Raw genomic sequence first — 17,671 nt, 5'->3', positions numbered from 1 at the left:
GAGCCATTTTGAGTTTATTTTTGAGTATGGTGTCAGAAAGTGGTCTAGTTTCATTCTTCTGCATGTTGCTGTCCAGTTCTCCCAGCACCACCTGCTAAAGAGGCTGTCTTTTTTCGATTGGATACTCTTTCCTGTTTTGTCAAAAATTAATTGGCCGTACATTTGTGGGCCCAGTTCTGGGTTCTCTATTCTATTCCATTGGTCTATGTGTCTGTTTTTGTGCCAAGAAATCCACATTTTAAACTATTGAGAAATCAGAGGACAGAGGTGGAAAGGAATCTGGCTGGTGGCCCAAACTTCTGCATATAACAACTACCCAGATCTCTCACTGGCCCCCGACGCACACACAGACAGGGTAGACCTCAAACGGATTTCAGATGCTGCCCGGCACAGAAAAGACAGAAGTAGGAGTCTGAGTTTAGCCAAACTAACTGTCTGAGGGAACAAAACCCAGCTGACTTCAAGCACATGGGAGAGAATCCAGAGTCAGGGGTTTGTAGACCTTGTCTTCAAAGGCCAAAGAGTAATCCCTCTAGGCTTTGCTGGCCAAGAAGCAACATCGAAGATATTATATACAACTTATATAACCATTTACAAATGTTAAAAATATTCTTAGCCCCAAGGCCCATCAGGCTAGATGTGGCCCAGAGGCTATACTTTCCAGCTTCTCTGTAGTGAATCACTCACACTGTCTAGCAATAGAATCCAGCATGACTAGACACACAAACAATATTTTTTTCTAAGTTTATTTACTTATTTTGAAAGAAACAATGCAAGTGGGGGAGGGGCAGAGGAAAAGGGAGAAAGAGAATTTCAAGTAGGTTCTGGGCTGCCAGTGTAGAGCCCAACCCAATGCAGGGCTTGAACCCATGAACCGTGAGACCATGACCCAAGCCAAAGTTGGACACTTAACCAACTGAGCCACCCAGGCACCCCAACAATATTTTTTAAATAAGAACCTATAAAATATATTCAAAAGCAAAGGAGTCAGTGGTGATGATTCCAAGATGACCCAGATGTTGGAAATAGCAGACAAGTATTAAAAAATATCTACTATAAATATGCTAGAAGACACAAAGGAGAACATGCTTCTAATAAACAGAGAGGAAATCTCAGGAGGAAAACAAAAATTATAAAATAGAATATTCTACCCCTAAAATTCTCAGACAGGATTCTCAAGTCAGAAAGCCTTTATTTTCTTGGTAATTTTTTTCAATGGCACTTCTGTGAATATGCAATGATTCACACCCCAACGTGCCCTAAAAGAGTTTGTAAGCTACAGACCTATTCTTAAATAGACAGAAGTAGGAAGAATAGATAGTAAGAAGGGTAGCTGGGTCAGTTAAGCATCTGACTCTTGATTTCGGCTCAGGTCATGATCGCTCACAGCTGTGAGACTGAGCCCCACATAGCATTTGGTATGGAGACTGCTTAAAATTCTCTTCCCTCTCACGCTGCCCCTCTTCCACTCATACCTGTAGACCAACACATCTACTGTCTCTCTCTCAGAAAGAAAGGGAGGAAGGAAGAAATTGTAGGAAGGAAAAAAAGGGACATGAAAGAGAAAATGAAGAAAAAAGAAAATTCAATGCCTCCAAGTTAGGATTTTACTAAAATAAAATATATAGTTGAAAATATCACATATATTTTTACTCTGTCTTTTATACTTTATAAAGTTCATTCAAATTAGTGATTTTGGTGATCATACCAGTCACTGGGTTAACAGGACAGGTGTAATAATCTTTTATACTGGTGGAGTAGAGGAGGGAAATACAGTACCTTAAACTGTCGCATTAACCTAGATGGTGAAAATTAGGTGATGGCTAAACGTGAAAATCTGAGTTTAAAAGTAGTAAATGGTTAAAAACTAAGTTTGGCACAAAAAGTTTACATTTTTACTCCTAAAATTTTAACAAAAGGTCTCCAACTTCTTAACAATGTTTCCCTTTTTTCCCTATACTCTTTTGCTCCACAACTGGATGGAAAAGGTAGCTATTTAATTTCTGGAGATGAATAACAATCAGGAGAAGGAAAACCAAATGTTTGCATTTTCAAATGCAAGAAAATAAAATATCAATTCAAATTCTAACTAAACACTTCCTTTCCCGAAACACATAAAATCCAGAGAGACAATTCCTCATCTAAAAAAGGTTACCTGGCAATCAAGGAGCAGTTGTGAATCATGTTCTTCTCCACAAAGATCCCTTGGGATTCATCAGTCTCCACGATGCGTCCATCCTGATACCACAACACCTGCATGTCCTGGTCTATGTACGAAGCCATGCACTGGAAGGGAAGACTGTCTCCTTCAAACACCACTTGACGATGAGACGGAGTCATGTAGAAAGATGGTAATTCAAGCGGTGGGTCTACAGACCATAAAACAAAGACTCAGTAAACAAATACCATACTATACTCACTCTCGAGTTAAAAGCTATAGAAATTCTTTTTGGGGGGGCGCCTGCATGGCTCAGCCAGTTAAGCATCCAACTTTGGCTCAGGTCATGATCTCACAGTCAGGCAGTTCAATTTCCGCATTGGGCTCTGTGCTGACAGCTCAGAGCCTGGAGCCTGCTTTGGATTCGGTGTCTCCCTCTCCGTCTCTCTCTCTCTCTCCAAAAAAAAAAAATTTTTTTTAATTAAAAAAAAATATTAAAAAATTTTTTAAATGTTTATTTTAGAGACAGAGAGTGTGTGTGCATATGGTGGGGAGGGGGAGAGAGAGACGGAGACACAGAATCCAAGGCTGTGGATTGCTGGCTCCAGGCTCCAAGCTGTCAGCACAGAGCCCAACAAAGGGCTTCAATTCACGAGCTGTGAGATCATGACCTGAGCCGAAGTCGGACATTTAACCAACTGAGCCACCCAAGTGCCCCAAAAGCTATAGAATTCTAATTAAAATTTTTAAATGAAAAAACAAATTTTCTTCAGTGACCAGCATTTTATGCTAGCACCAACAAGGCTCCTACTAAGTGGCTCCTAGATGAAAACAAAATTAGTAAAATTAAAATGAGACCATTTCATAATCAGTTCTGACATTTAAAGCTGCTCCTGCTTTGTGGTATCTAAGCAGTTACTAAGAAAACAAACTGTAAAATAGTACTTAAATCTGGAGAATGGAGCCGGTGATAAGTAAATACTAATATATATATAATTTTGAATACATTTAGAAGATTGTATTACCTTTGATTAAACCGCAGCTTTCTGCTTACCTAAGTAATGAATACTCACTGGGAAAACTTAGAATATTCAAAGAAAAGGGAAAGAAAAATCTTTTAAGATCCCACATATTATCATCACTTTTAAAAAGCCGACATGGGGAGCCTGGGTGGGTCAGTTGGTTAAGTGTCCGACTGTTGGTTCTGGCTCAGGTCATGACCTCATGGTTTGTGAGTTCGAGCCCTGCATTATCAGAATGGAGCCTGCTTAGGTCTCTCTCTCTCCCTCTCTCTCTCTCTCTCTTTCTCTGCCCCTTTGCTGCTCATGCGCACTCTCTCGCTCAAAATAAATAAACTTTAGAAAATAATTAATTTAAGAAATAAGAAGCTGATATACTTCCTTCCAGTCAGAAAAGTAAAAGGGAGGAATTCTGAATACATGTGCAAAACTACACACAAATACCATGAGCTCACTAAAGGCCTTGAGAATATTCAGTCCACTGTCTACTTTTATCTGTATGTAGTCCATCAGCTTATTTTTTTATTTTTTTAAGTTTATTTATTTATCTTGAGAGAGAGAAAAGAAAGAGCAGGAGCAGGGCAGGGCAGAGAGAGAGAGAGAGAGAGAGAGAGAGAGAGAGAGAGAGAATGGCAAGCAGACTCCGCATAGTGCAAAGCCCCGTGAAGGGCCCAAACCACGAACCACAAGATCATGACCTGAGCCGAAGTCGGATGCTTAACCAACTGAGCAACCACGAGCCCCAGCTGTGGTCTATCCTAAAGAGTAACAGCACATACGCAAACACACGTACAAGGAAACTAATCCTTGTAGTTATTTATAGAGAAATGAGTCACAAACCAAACATGCAATAATAAGGAAGCGGTCAAGGTACGTCTACATCTGTATCACGGATTGGTACGCATCTGTTTTGTATAACGAGGAAATGGATTTACATGACCTCTGGGTTTAAAAACTTACAAATGATTATTAGAGTATGATGGTATTTTGGTCAAAACATAGGAAAAAGATGAAGAAAATATACTGAGTTATCTTTGACAACAGCTACCTTTGAGTAATAAGAATGCAGCATGGGCTTTTTGGGTTTGCTTCTTTTACTGTCTTTTCTCTTCCGGCTTTATTGAGGTATAATTGACAAATAAAATTATATTTGTCTTATTTATTTTATTCTCCCCACCCGCATTCAAGATTGTAAGGTATTTAAAGTGTACTTCATGATGATTTGATATATGTTTTTTCTTTCCACAAATCTTTTTACCCATAGAGCACACTTTACCTGTGAAACTACAACAATAATGATAATAAAGAGAAAACCTAAACAAGTATAGAACTGCTTATTTCCAGATTCCAGTCTGGAATCTCCTTTTATCGTTTTAAGGACTGTTTTCAGTTTATGTGTATTTTTTTCTTTTTCACTTAATAAATGTGTTTTATTTCCTTCAAGTCTTCAGATACTCTTCAAAATTATGAATTTTAATAGCTGCATTATTATAAATGGATGTGTCACAAGTATTTCCATGAATCCCCTATTTTTGAGAATTGCAGATATGCTTACACTTAAATACTGACTTACATAGCTGATCATTTCCTCAGAATTAAACCGTCCTCTAGAATCCTGGATCAAATTGTATCAAATTTTTAAGAACATATACTGCCAAACTATATTTCCAAAACGCTCTATAAATTCACACTCCTACCAACAATATGATTGCAACCTCAGATTTTTTTTTCACTACCAACAAATTCCTGATTCCCCAACTGATAGAAAATCTGCAGATCTGAAGATTCTCTGAATTTGTTTTTCGTTAAGAAAGCTGTTCAAAACCTAAGAGCTTTGAACACCAATCAAGAAAATGTCTTATCCAGTTGATTTAACTATTCACATAAACTAAATATGTATTATCTGGCCCATGAAGATTAATGGTTGTAATCAATTCCATCACAGTGTAAAGAGAGCTTCACAGTTTGTCACGAAAGCCACAGCAGCAAGTGAAATATGGCAAACACGTTCTCCGTTTCTCTTCCTCCCTTACCGCACGTCAGCAACTCCTGCTTCACACCCGTGACGGGCTGGGCCTGAAGAGACTTCGGATAGACACACCGCGTGTCCCGGACAGTGATGTTTCTCTCCTTCACCCAGCGATGCATCCACAATATGTTACAGTCACACAGAAGATACTCAGTCTGAAACTCTCTGTAATGTGCAAAACACAAATCAGTGATTAGAGTGAATATAATAAAATGGCGCACTGGCTTTATAACTCTGGCTTCTGCTTTGATAGGCATGACGCAGCTCACGCTGGGGTGGCCGGGGTGCACACCACCCACAGGACGTGTTCTTGCTAATGAGAGGACGGGGGGAACAGGTGACCCCAGCTCCCCCCCTGCTAATCCAGGGACTGACTGCTTCAGATAAAAGCTGGTATGCAAACTAAATCTACACATCATCCCTCTTCTATGCAACAGGCTCCTTAATCCCCGGGTCTGGAATACCAAGCCTCCATCTTCCGTGTCTATCAAATTTCTACCCCTTCATCATAAAGCACAGGGGCACTAACGAATTTCACAATAGGGGGACAAAACATAGAGTCAACTAACACAGAACGTAACATGTCCTGTACAAATAAATCAAAGTGCAAAGAACAAATATAACTCATGGGTTCCTAGCACAAATCACGCATAAGCAAAGGCTTCATCTCATCAATTCTGGAGAAAAAAGAAAAGGATTTGGGATGAGTGATACACAAAAGAGAAAATTAAATTAAAAAAAAAATACAGAAGGACGACTGGACTGACTTCTAATTCCGAAGCACCACCTTCTGGTTGGTTCCCAGCGCTCTGGGGTAAAAACATTGGCCCTTTTCCCCAGTTTTGGGATAAAAATACTTCCCACATTCCTACGTCCGGAGTCTCAAAAGCCAGATTACTCTTTGTAGTCTTTCTTATTTTCTAAACTTCACAGAAATGGTGGACTTGAGCCCGCCACATATGCCAAAGAGAGATGTTTTCATTAAGTAAGGGTAATGGCAACAAAAAGAGGAGCCAGATGCATGCCTACGTGTTAGCTACACCTCAGTGAAAACTGCTAAACGGCACATCTAGAAAATTAAAGAGGAGCAGAGAAGGGGCAGGGAGGGAACAGTAAAAAGAATGGAGAAGGGAAGGGGCAGCAGGGAAGAAGTCAGCATACACCAAATAGCATCTGCTAGAGAAGAAAACCTTTTTCCCTTGGAAAAATAGTCAATACCATAAATTGTACGTAATAAAGATTTGAAAAACATTATATTTAAGTGTATCTCCAATAGAAATTAGTGTGACTTGTAGTTTAAAACATATTATGGTTTAATGTGGAAATACCATCACTATCGAAAGGAACTCCCATATAATCTCAGTTAGCAAAACTGTTTTGGGAGAAAAAGAATCAGCCATTTCTGAAGCTACAGAGAGCTGTGTATGATCTTACACCGATTTCATAAAGGAGTCATTTACATAAATAATCCTAGAGATGTCAGTAATTAGTTGTAAACTCAATTCGGGAAACAGGTTACAAGATAAAAAGAAAACCCTAAAGTATAAAATATTCCTCCCATTGGTTTTCATAAGGAAGGATATTTTATACTTTGAGGAGTCAACAATAAAATATGTTCTAATTAGAAAATAAAGTGAAAGAGAATGAAATACCAATTTATTTACTCTAAATATAGAGACAGAAAGTATTATAAGAAGAAAATGGCTGTCCCAGTCTGAAACACATTTTTCTGGTTTATAGTATGTTTTTCAGTGAGAATTCATGCTCCCAATTGAGAGTCTAACTTTTTCAAAATTTCACATTTTCCCCATGAAGTCTGTTAAATCATATAACTGTTTTTAATTCTTAAAAAAAAAAATCAAGATTTGTTTTTCAAAACAGGAAAGAAATTCTTACTTACAATGAGCGTAATGAACCAAGATAATCAAAAGTTCCTTGAGATAATGAAGAAAACAAATTCCCTGAAAGGTTTCTGGAAAAGAAAAAAGAAAAAAAAAAAGGAAATAATTTCATTTTAAAAATACTGACAATTATGTATCATTTTTTATAATTTTCTAAAGCATCCTATAATCACTGAATAAGGTTATAAAGATTTTATGAAAGTTGTTTTAAATCTTATTAAAAGGGAGGGTGAGCCTGGGTGGCTCCATTTGTTAAGCATCCGGCTTTGGCTCAGGTCATGATCTCGCGGTTTGTGAGTTCGAGCCCCGCATCGGGCTCTGTGCTGACAGCTAGCTCGGAGCCTGGAGCCTGCTTGGTATTCTGTATCTCTCTCTCTGCCCCACTCCTGCTCATGCTATCTGTCTGTCTGTCTGTCTCTCTCTCTCAAAAATAAATAAAACATTATAAAATAAATAAATAAATCTTCTTATAAGGGAACTAGTAAATACTTTATCCAAGGATGAAGAACTTTGTTCTCAGCCTATCTCAATTAATTTACAGTTATTACTATCACATAATGATTTTGTACCAAATACCAGGTGAGCCTGAAAGCTAACTTACCAATAAGGTAGAGCCTTAGTCATACTCTCATTTTAAGTAAAATAGTCTTCATATGATAACACAGCTTCATGTAAGAGAGCAGAAATTTAAAAACAAGACAAGGACAAGGACAAGGATGATCTGACTGATCGATCAGCAGCAGCAACTCCACAGGAACTGAATAAAAAATGCGAACAGAGTGGAATAAGCCCAGGGGTTAAGACTGACATAATTCAGTGTGGGCCTTGGGCAAATTACTTAGCCTATCTTGTCTCATCCCCTTGTATCTGGTGACTTTAATAAACTCCTAAGCCCTTGCAGAGTTTTGTATGAATTAAACTCAGAACATCCTGTGCAGCAATGTGAGTGGTTTATAGAGTCCCATCAGGACTCCATGTGTGACCACAAGCTCCAGGAGCAGAGGGACTTGTGTGTCTTATTTACCAAGGTACCCCTGGCAGCTAGTAACAGGATGCGGCACACAGTAGGTGCTCCATAACGGTGGCTGGCTATTTGGGATGTGGAATCCACCCCAGGAGGCTCTGAGTACTAAATCAGACTGAAGGCCCTGGAAAAATGGCAGGATGGTCTACTACCACAAGATCTATTCTCTGTCTATTGTAGTAACAAGAATAGATACAGTTTTGGGGCGCCTGGGTGGCTCAGTTGGTTAAGCCTCCGACTTCGGCGCAGGTCAGATCTCACGTTCGTGGGTTCGAGCCCCGTGTCAGGCTCTGTGCTGACAGCTAGCTCAGAGCCTGGAGCCTGCTTCCAGTTCTGTGTCTCCTTCTCTCTCTGCCCCTCCCCCTCTCATGCTCTGTCTCTCTCTGTATCAAAAATAAAATATTTTAAAAAATTAAAAAAAAAAAAGAATAGATACAGTTTAGACTTAGATTCTCAACGAAGATGCCCTGAGACATGGGAAAAAGCCTGTCTCTCTCTGGAGTCTGGGCTGACTCCCTTGTGTGTGGACAATCACACAGATAGCTTCTCTGGTGGGGAGAGGGGGCAGAACCGATCTGGGAAAGGTCAGCCATTCCTGTGTATTCCTGGATGGGAAGACTTAATATGACACAAATGCCACTCCTTCACAAACTAATATACAATGAAACTCAGTTAAAAAAAAAATAAATCCCTGGATTGGCTTCTAAATGTAGCATACAGATTTTTGACAGAGAAAGTCTGGATAAAAGGGTTCAGATTCTTATAGGAGAGCTGCCTAGGAAGGAAGCAAACAAACAAGGATATTTGCCAATTAAAAGAACAATGGAAGAGATGCCCTTCTCTTTTTTGGCCTATCAGAAGGGATACTGAAGATGGATTTCGAAGAGGGTATTACTGATGGAAGTGCAAATTGCAGTTACATATTTTTTAATTTTTTTAATGTTTTATTTATTTTATTATTTTTTAAATAGTTTCTTGTTGTCTTATTTATTTTTGAGAGAGAGAGAGAGTAGAGCGTGAGTAGGGGAAGGTTAGAGAAAGAGGGAGACACAAGTTCTGAAGCAGACGCCAGGCTCTGAGCTGTCAGGCACACAGCCTGACATGGAGCTCGAACCCACGAACCGTGAGGTCATGACCTGAGCCGAAGTCGGAGGCTCAACCGACTGAGTCACCAGGGTGACCCATTTGCTGTTGTATTTTTAAGAAGTAACTTAGGGGCGCCTGGGTGACTCAGTCAATTGAGCGTCCCATTCTCGATTTTGGCTCAGGGCATGATCTCACAGGCCTGGTATCAAGCCCAATGGCCGGATCTGCACTGGGTGCGGAGCCTGCTTAAGATTCTCTCCCTCTCTCTCTGCCCCTCCCCCTGTTCACACTTGAGTGCTCACTCGTGTGCTCTCTTCTCTCCTTCTGAAATAAACTTTAAAAAAAAGTAACCTAGATGTAATTAGAACGAACAACAGTACCTTTATGAAGCTATCCTATGCAGAATTATAAGATCACTTGGATCTGTTTAAAATCATATAGGCAGGAAGACAAAAGAGATGGGAGGCATCACTAAAACAAGACTGGTTATCAAGTTGCTAAGTGTTAAAACAGGGGGGAAGGGTACATGAAGATTCCTTGTACAATTATCTCTAATTTTTTTTTACATGTTTGAAAAATTCCATAATAGTACATTGTGACTAAAGCTCTACCCTACAAATACAGGATTTACGTATAAACAAAATAATGGCATCTTACAGGGATCATTAGATTCTAATCACTAGGTAATTTCGTTCTAACGATTAGGTATTATTAACTATTTCCTCTTGGAAATCACAGAGGGAGGAATCCATTGGGTGAGGCATGCCATCCTCCCGGTAAATCCCAGCACAAACCAATTCTTCCTCCAGTATTGGAACAGACGGGCTGAACACGAAAAAGAATGAGTGGCTCTGGTCTGGGAACCAAAAGAACTGACGTGTGTTTTCAACACTAGAATCACACTCCAGCTCTGAGACGCTTACACAGAAAAAGCAAAAGCGAACGGAGAATGACAAGCAGCACAGCGAAGTCCCTGCTCTGTGTCTCATCAGCTCCCTGAATGGAACAGCAGGTGAGTCATCCACCCATCCCCCACTCCCACCCGTGCACTGTTGTTTCTTCATGTCTTAATTTCTCTTTATTTACTTACTTTTTGCTAGACTGATACATCTGAATTCCTGTAAGTTAAATATGTACAATACATGACCTATGTATATACAGGGATGTTTACCAGGGCCCACAGATTTAAGGAGGGGAAAATGCAATCAAATGGAATCTCCTTCAACAAAGAATAACTGACTAAATTATAATCCGTTCTACATTCGGAATGTTCTGTAACTATTAATAAACAAGGACTACAACAACAGGTACCCCCCTGAAAAGATATTAATGATATATGGGTGCTTTCTTTAAGTAAATTGCTGAGTACAGCACACACATTTAAAGTCCTGTATGCATGCCGGTATATTTGTGGAGGCAACAGAAAATATGAAAGTAATACACCGCATAGTACAGGTGGCCTCACAGTGGTATGTCTGACATGATGGGAAGGAGGCCTAACTTTTCCTTCAGATTTCTATATGGTTTTATTACTAAATGACATCACTGTTCCATTGTATAAAGGAAGTTCTCATAGATACCACTTGCCAATTATTTCTGATAGAAAAATATTAAAGGCATCATTCTAAGAAACAAGATACCAGATTTAAATTGATCAAAATTCATAAAAAAGAAAAAAAAAAAAGAAAGCTTTTGATTTGCTGATCTCCTGACAATTTCTCTGGAAACTAACTTCCTAAGTGAAGGAAAGAGACTTACAAAAAAACTATACAATGAAATTCAGGAAAAAACAGAAACAAAAACAAAAGGAGAAAGAAATATCCCTGGTTTGACTTTTAAGTATAGTAGTATGGAATGCCTGGGTGGCTCAGTTGGTTGAGTGTCAGACTTCAGCTCAGGTCATGATCACACTGCTCTAGAGTTTGAGCCCCATGTTGGGCTCTGTGCTGACAGCTCCGAGCCTGGAGCCTGCTTCAGATTCTGTGTCTCCCTCTCTCTCTGCACCTCCCCAGCTCATGCTCTGTCTCTCTCTCCTTCAAACATTAATAAAAATGAAAACTAATTAAATATAGCATCCATTTTCAGCTCCTCATTTTTGCTTTGCCCAGTTATTTCCATTGTTGAGTGGGATGGGGTGGGAACCTCTAGGAAGTTATGCCTTCACATCTCGGAGGCAGTTTTCCCCAAATATTCTCCATCAACAAATGCTGAGATCCACAGATAGAATTAATCAATTTCACCCTCCACATCCATGTCCACTGAAGCCTGAGGATATTTAAAGTTATTTTTGAATTCTCAACCTAAACCTCTAAACCCAGAGCTTATTTCAAAACACTGAGAAGCCAGGGCAAGAAGGCTACAGTCTGTGCGCCAATGTCTCATCCAGCCTCTCCGGCTAAGAGGCCTCCATTCCAGCCTCCTTGGCTAAGAAGCCCAGCCAGTCCCTGATGCCAAGTTCCAGAGCAACCCAGAGAGTACCCTGAAGAAGCAATAGAGGAAATATCCACAAGAGTGATGCACTATGGATTCCTTTTTCCGTATACCTGATCTTTTGGGTGGGAGACAGACTTTAAGAAATGCACTATGGCCCCCACTGCAAATCAAATTATTTTTTCCATTTGTTACACTAAGAAAATACTATTATGGGGCGTGCCTGGGTGGCTTGGCCAGTTAAGGGTCCAACACTCAGGTCAGGATCTCACAGTTTTGGGTTCAAGTCCCGCACAGGGCTCTGAACTGACAGCGCAGAGCCTGCTTGAGATTGTCTTTCTGGTAGAGGAGCCAATATGGCAGAGAGGAAGGGAGCTCTGTAAACTTCCTCCGCCCCATCTATCGAACTGAGAATGACATTATTCTCATCTGCAAGAGTGGAAGGAGAAAATACAGACTCCAGAAAGAAGACAACCTCAAAGATGCCTGAGTGAGTGAGTGGGAAATGGGGAGATTGGAAAACGGGCCAGTCTGAGAAGGACAGGGGAGGTAGGAGCCCCAGCCCAACACAGGGAAAGCGCACAGAGCCCCTGAGAAACAAAGGGAAGAGAAAGAGAAACTGAACACACTGACAGTACTGTCTCTAGACAAGAGATAAAAAACATTTAACCCATCTCAGAGAAAAAGACTCTCTCTCCATATATAACCATTGGGCAGCTCGAATCCTGAACCCAGGTGGCACAAGGGAAAAAAAAGCCCCTGTGCAATCCGGGAATTGGCCGCCACGGGGGTGTGCACTTCGGCCTCCGCTGTGGGAGCTGCAGCACATACCTCATTTCCACAGCAAATATTGCCCTGGCATTAGCCGCACGAATCCCGAATCCAGGGTGCCAATAGGGAAAAAACAGCCCCCACACCTACGCGATCCCAGCAAGGAATTGGCGGTGGCGGAGGCAGGGGCACGCGCTTCAGCTGTGACTGCAGGAGCACACACTTTATTTCCTGCAGCGCCCACGCCTCAGGCAGCAGCAACGCAAATCCTGGCCAGCGCCAGGAGAAACTGCTCCCTCCCCCTACAAGATCCCAGCTAAGAAGCCAACTGCCAAAGCAAGTACATCTCAACTGTGGTAGCATAAAAGTGCATGGAGTAGGATTTTGAAACAGGGCTGGCCTGGAAAATACAGCTTGGCTCAGCTGCCGTCTGACTCATTAGAGTGGCCTGCAGCGCTTTAGTTCCAGTGGAGCTTGGGGCATCGCCATTCTTCTCTCTGCAAACACCAAGGCGGGGCCTCCGAGAGCAGCCGCCAAGACCTACGAACACCAAACCACGCCTATCCACTACGGGGAGGTGCTATTTTTTGGTACTTATTTTTTATTGTTATTACTTTTTATTACTTTTTTACTTAAGTTTTTTTTTAATTTTTACTCCTTAGTTTCCTTTTTCCTTTCTCCCTTTTTTTTCCTCTTGCCATCCAGATATATTCTCCCTTATCTCACCTTTATCTCTCCCCTTGACTGGTTATCCACTATTAGACTGTCCATTGTCCTGTTGTCTCTGCTCTCTGTCCATTGGTTATCCACTATTAGACTGTCCATTATCCTCTGTTCTCTTCTTTTCTTCTCCTTCCTTTCCCTTTTCTTTTCTTCCCTTCCCCCTTTTAATGTGTTTGTTTGCTTGATTTGTCTGTGCATTTGCGTGCTTCTGTTCCCTGTGTGTCTGTCTCTCTGTTTTCCTTTTCAGGGTAACCCCAAGAAACAAGGCAAAGCATGCAAGACAGTGAGTCCCAAATATCACTGAGTAGGGAAATAAAATAATCAAAGGTACAACAAGAAAAACTGGGACACCATTAAAATAATATTTCCTGAAACAACAGGCCCTGGAAAGTTATTAAGCCTCTTTTAACAGAGCAATACTAACAGGTGCACAGTGCACAAAGAGCTTTTAAAAACTGACAGACAGAAAACTAGCCAAAATGACAAAACGAAAGAACTCTCCCCTGAAAGAATCTGCAGGAAGAAGTCACAGCCACAGAACTGCTCAAAACAGGTCTAAACAACATAACTGAACAAGAATTTAAAACACTTGTCGGGGCACCTGGGTGGCTCAGTCTATTAAGCATCTGGCTTTGGCTCAGGTCATGATCTCATGGTTTGTGGGTTCGAGCCCCACATCGGGCTCTGTGCTGACAGCTAGCTCAGAGCCTGGAGCCTGTTTCAGATTCTGTGTCTCCCTCTCTCTCTGACCCTCCCCTGCTAGACAGTACTACTGTCTCTCTCTGTCTCTCAAAATTAAATAAAAACCATTAAAAAAATAAAAATAAAAGCAAATTTTTTAAAAATAAAACACTTGTCATAAAATTAATTGCTGGCCTAAAAAAAGCATCAGAGAAGCTACTGAGACAGTGACTATGGGCTTTGAAAATAGGTGTGACAGGTTAAAAAAGGCTATAAATTAAGTGAATAATAAAATGGATGCGGCCACCTTAAGGATTAAAAAGGCAGAGAGAAGAATAGGTGAATTAGAAGACACAGTTATCGCAAAAGAGGAAGCCAAAAAAAATAAAAAAGTAAGAAAGAAAGAAAAGAAAAGAGAGAGAAATTGATCCAGGAGCAGGAAAGGAGAATTCAAGACCTGAGTGATACAATCAAAAGGAACAATATCCGTATCATAGGAATTCCTGAAGAGGAAGAGAGAGAGGACCTGAAAGGATACTAGGCCAAATTATAACTGAGAATTTCCCAAATCTGGGGAAAGAAATAGACATTCAAATTCAAGAGGCAAAAAGAACCCCCTTAAGACGTAATTTGAATTGACTTTTGGCACGACATATTATAGTGAAACTGGCAAAATATAAAGATAAAGAGAGAATTCTGAAAGCAGCTAGAGATAAAAGGGCCCTCACATACAAAGGGAAACCTATCAGAGTGGTTACAGACCTATCTAATGAACCTTGGCAGGCCAGGAAGGAATGGCAGGAATTCTTCAATGTGATGAACAGAAAAAACATGCAGCCAAGAATCCTTTATCCAGCAAGCCTGTCATTCAAAATAGGAGAGATAAAGGTGTTCCCAAATATACAAAAATTAAGAGAATTCATGAACACCAAACCAGCCCTACAAGAAATCCTAACAGGGACTCTATGAGGGAAAGATCGCAAAGAATACAAGGTGCCAGAGACACCACTACAAACATGAATTCTATGGAGAACACAATGACTCTAAACCCATATTTTTCAATAATAACACTGAATGTAAATGGACTGAATGCTCCAACAAAACGACACAGGGTAGCAGGATGGATAAAAAAACAAAATCCATCTATTTGCTGTCTACAAGAGACTCACTTTAGACCTAAAGATACCTTCCGGTTGGAAGTAAAGGGATGGAGTAATATCTATCATGCAACAGGAAGCCAAGAGAAAGACGAAGTAGCCATACTTATATCAGACAAACTGGACTTTAAAGTAAAGGCAGTAACAAAAGATAAAGAAGGACATTATATAATAATTACAGGGTCTCTCCATCAGGAAGAGCTAACAATTATCAATATCTATGGCGCCAAATATAAAAAACAATTAATCACAGAAAGAAACAATATTATTGGTAAGAACGTGCTAATTGCAGGGGACTTTAATACTCCACTGACAGCAATGGATAGATCAACCAGACAGAAAATCACTAAAGAACAATGGACCTGAACGACACATTTGAACAGATAGAATTGATAGATATATTTAGAACTCTGCACCCTGAAGTTAGGAAATTCACCTTTTTTTTGAGTGCACATGGCACATTCTCCAAGATAGATCACATACTGGGGAAATAAGTAACCCACCATAAATATAAACACATTGTGATCATACCATGCACACTTTCAGATCACAATGCTATGAAACGTGAAATTAACCACAGGAAATAGTCTGGAAAACCTCCAAAAATGTGGAGGTTAAAAACCACCCTACTAAAGAATGACTGGGCTAATCAGGCAAGTAGAGAAGAAATTAAAAATATATGGAAACAAATGAAAACGAAAAGACAACAATGCAAAATCTCTGGGATGCAGCAAAAGCAGTCCAAAGAGGAAAGTATATTGCAATCTAGGCCTATTTTAACAAACTAGAAAAAGGGCAAATTCAAACTCTCACAGAGCACCTACTGGAACTAGAAGGGGAACAGCAAGAGCACCCTAAACCCAGCAGAAAAAAAGAAATAATAAAGATCAGGGCAGAAATAAACAATATAGAATATAAAAAAAAAAAAAAAACCATTCGAGCAGATCAATGAAACCAAGAGTTGGTTCTTTGAAAAAATAAACAAAATTTATACACCTCTAGCCAGGCTCCTTAGAATGGAAAGAGAGCACCCAGATAGACAAAATCATGAATGAAAAAGGATCTATTATAACCAATCCCTTAGAAATAGAAGCAATCATCAGAGATTACTATGAAAAATTATATGCCAACAAACTGGACAACCTAGAAGAAATGGACAAATTCCTAAATGCACATGTACTGTCAAAATTCAAACAGGAAGAGATAGAAAGCATGAATAGACTGATAACCTGTGAAGAAATCGAATCCGTTATCAAAAATCTCCCAATGAGTAAGAGCCCAGGGCAAGATGGCTTCCCAGGGGAATTCTACCAGACATTTAAAGCAGAGCTCATACCCGTTCTTCTCAAACTATTCCAAAAAAAAAAGAAATAGAAGGAAAACTTCCAAACTCATTCTATGAAGCCAGCATCACCTTGATACCCAAGCCAGACAAAGACCCAACAAAAAAAGAGAACTACAGACCAATATTCTTAATGAATACAGATACAAAAATACTCAACAAGATACTGGCAAATCGAATTCAACAGCATATAAAAAAAATTATCCACCATGATCAAGTGGGATTCATTCCTGGGTTACAGGGCTGGTTCAATATTCGCAAATCCCTCAATGTGATCCATCACATTAACAAAAGAAAGGATAAAAACCATATGATCCTGTCAATAGATGCAGGAAAAGCATTTGGCAAAATACAGCATCCTTTCTTAATAAAAACCCTTGAGAAAGTCAGAGTAGAAGGATCTTTCCTAAATATTATAAAAGCAGTTTATGAAAAGCCCACAGCTAATATCATCCTCAATGGGGAAAAACTGAGAGCATTCCCCCTGAGATCAGGAACACGACAGGGGTGCCCACTCTCACCACTGTTGTTCAACATAGTGCTGGAAGTTCTGGCACCAGCAATCAGACAACAAAAAGAAATAAGAGGCATCAGAATTGGCAAGGAAGAAGTCAAACTTTCCCTTTTTGCAGATGACATGATACTCTACATGGAAAACCCAATCGACTCCACCAGAAGCCTTCTAGAACTGATTAATGAATTCAGTAAAGTTGCAAGGTACAACGTACAGAAATCAGTTACATTCCTATACACCAATAATGAAGCAGTGGGAAGAGAAATCAAGAAACTGATCCCGTTAACAATTGCATGAAAAACCATAAAATACCTAAGAGTAAACCTAACCAAGGATATAAAAGACCTATATGATGAAAACTATAGAAAACTTATGAAAGATATTGAAGAAGACACCAAGAAATGGAAAAACATTCCATGCTCATGGATTGGAAGAATAAACATTGTGAAAAATGTCATTACTATCCAAAGTAATCAATACATTCAATGCAATCCCCATCAAAATTGCACCAGCATTCTTCCCAAAGCTAGAACTAGCTATCCTCAAATTCGTATGGAACCACAAAAGACCCCAATAGCCAAAGTCATATTGAAGAAGAAAACCAAAACAGGAAGCATCACAATCCCAGACTTTAGCCTCTACTACAAAGCTGTCACCATCAAGACAGTTTGGTACTGGCACAAAAACAGACACATAGACCAATGGAATAGAATAGAGAACCCAGAACTGGGCCCACAAATGTACGGCCAATTAATTTTTGACAAAACAGGAAAGAGTATCCAATCGAAAAAAGACAGCCTCTTTAGCAGGTGGTGCTGGGAGAACTGGACAGCAAC

At 39.9% G+C, this 17,671-nt stretch overlaps 1 protein-coding gene across 1 annotated transcript in view; it reads right to left on the bottom strand.

The window, feature by feature from the left end:
- The window catches only part of ADGRA3 (adhesion G protein-coupled receptor A3), a 142,474-nt gene that overhangs the window by 65,185 nt on the left and 59,618 nt on the right, over nucleotides 1-17,671 (bottom strand). Inside the window, exons 6-8 of the mRNA XM_029952283.1 lie at nucleotides 7,107-7,178; nucleotides 5,211-5,371; nucleotides 2,156-2,369 (exon numbers count right to left, since the gene is read on the bottom strand). Of these exons, the coding sequence (XP_029808143.1) occupies nucleotides 2,156-2,369; nucleotides 5,211-5,371; nucleotides 7,107-7,178 (447 nt within the window). The remainder of the gene's footprint in view (nucleotides 1-2,155; nucleotides 2,370-5,210; nucleotides 5,372-7,106; nucleotides 7,179-17,671) is intronic.

The sequence above is a fragment of the Suricata suricatta genome, chromosome 1 (genome assembly GCF_006229205.1).
Source record: "Suricata suricatta isolate VVHF042 chromosome 1, meerkat_22Aug2017_6uvM2_HiC, whole genome shotgun sequence".
Classification (NCBI taxonomy): Eukaryota; Metazoa; Chordata; class Mammalia; order Carnivora; family Herpestidae; genus Suricata; species Suricata suricatta.
This window is presented reverse-complemented; position numbering and strand designations above follow the sequence as displayed.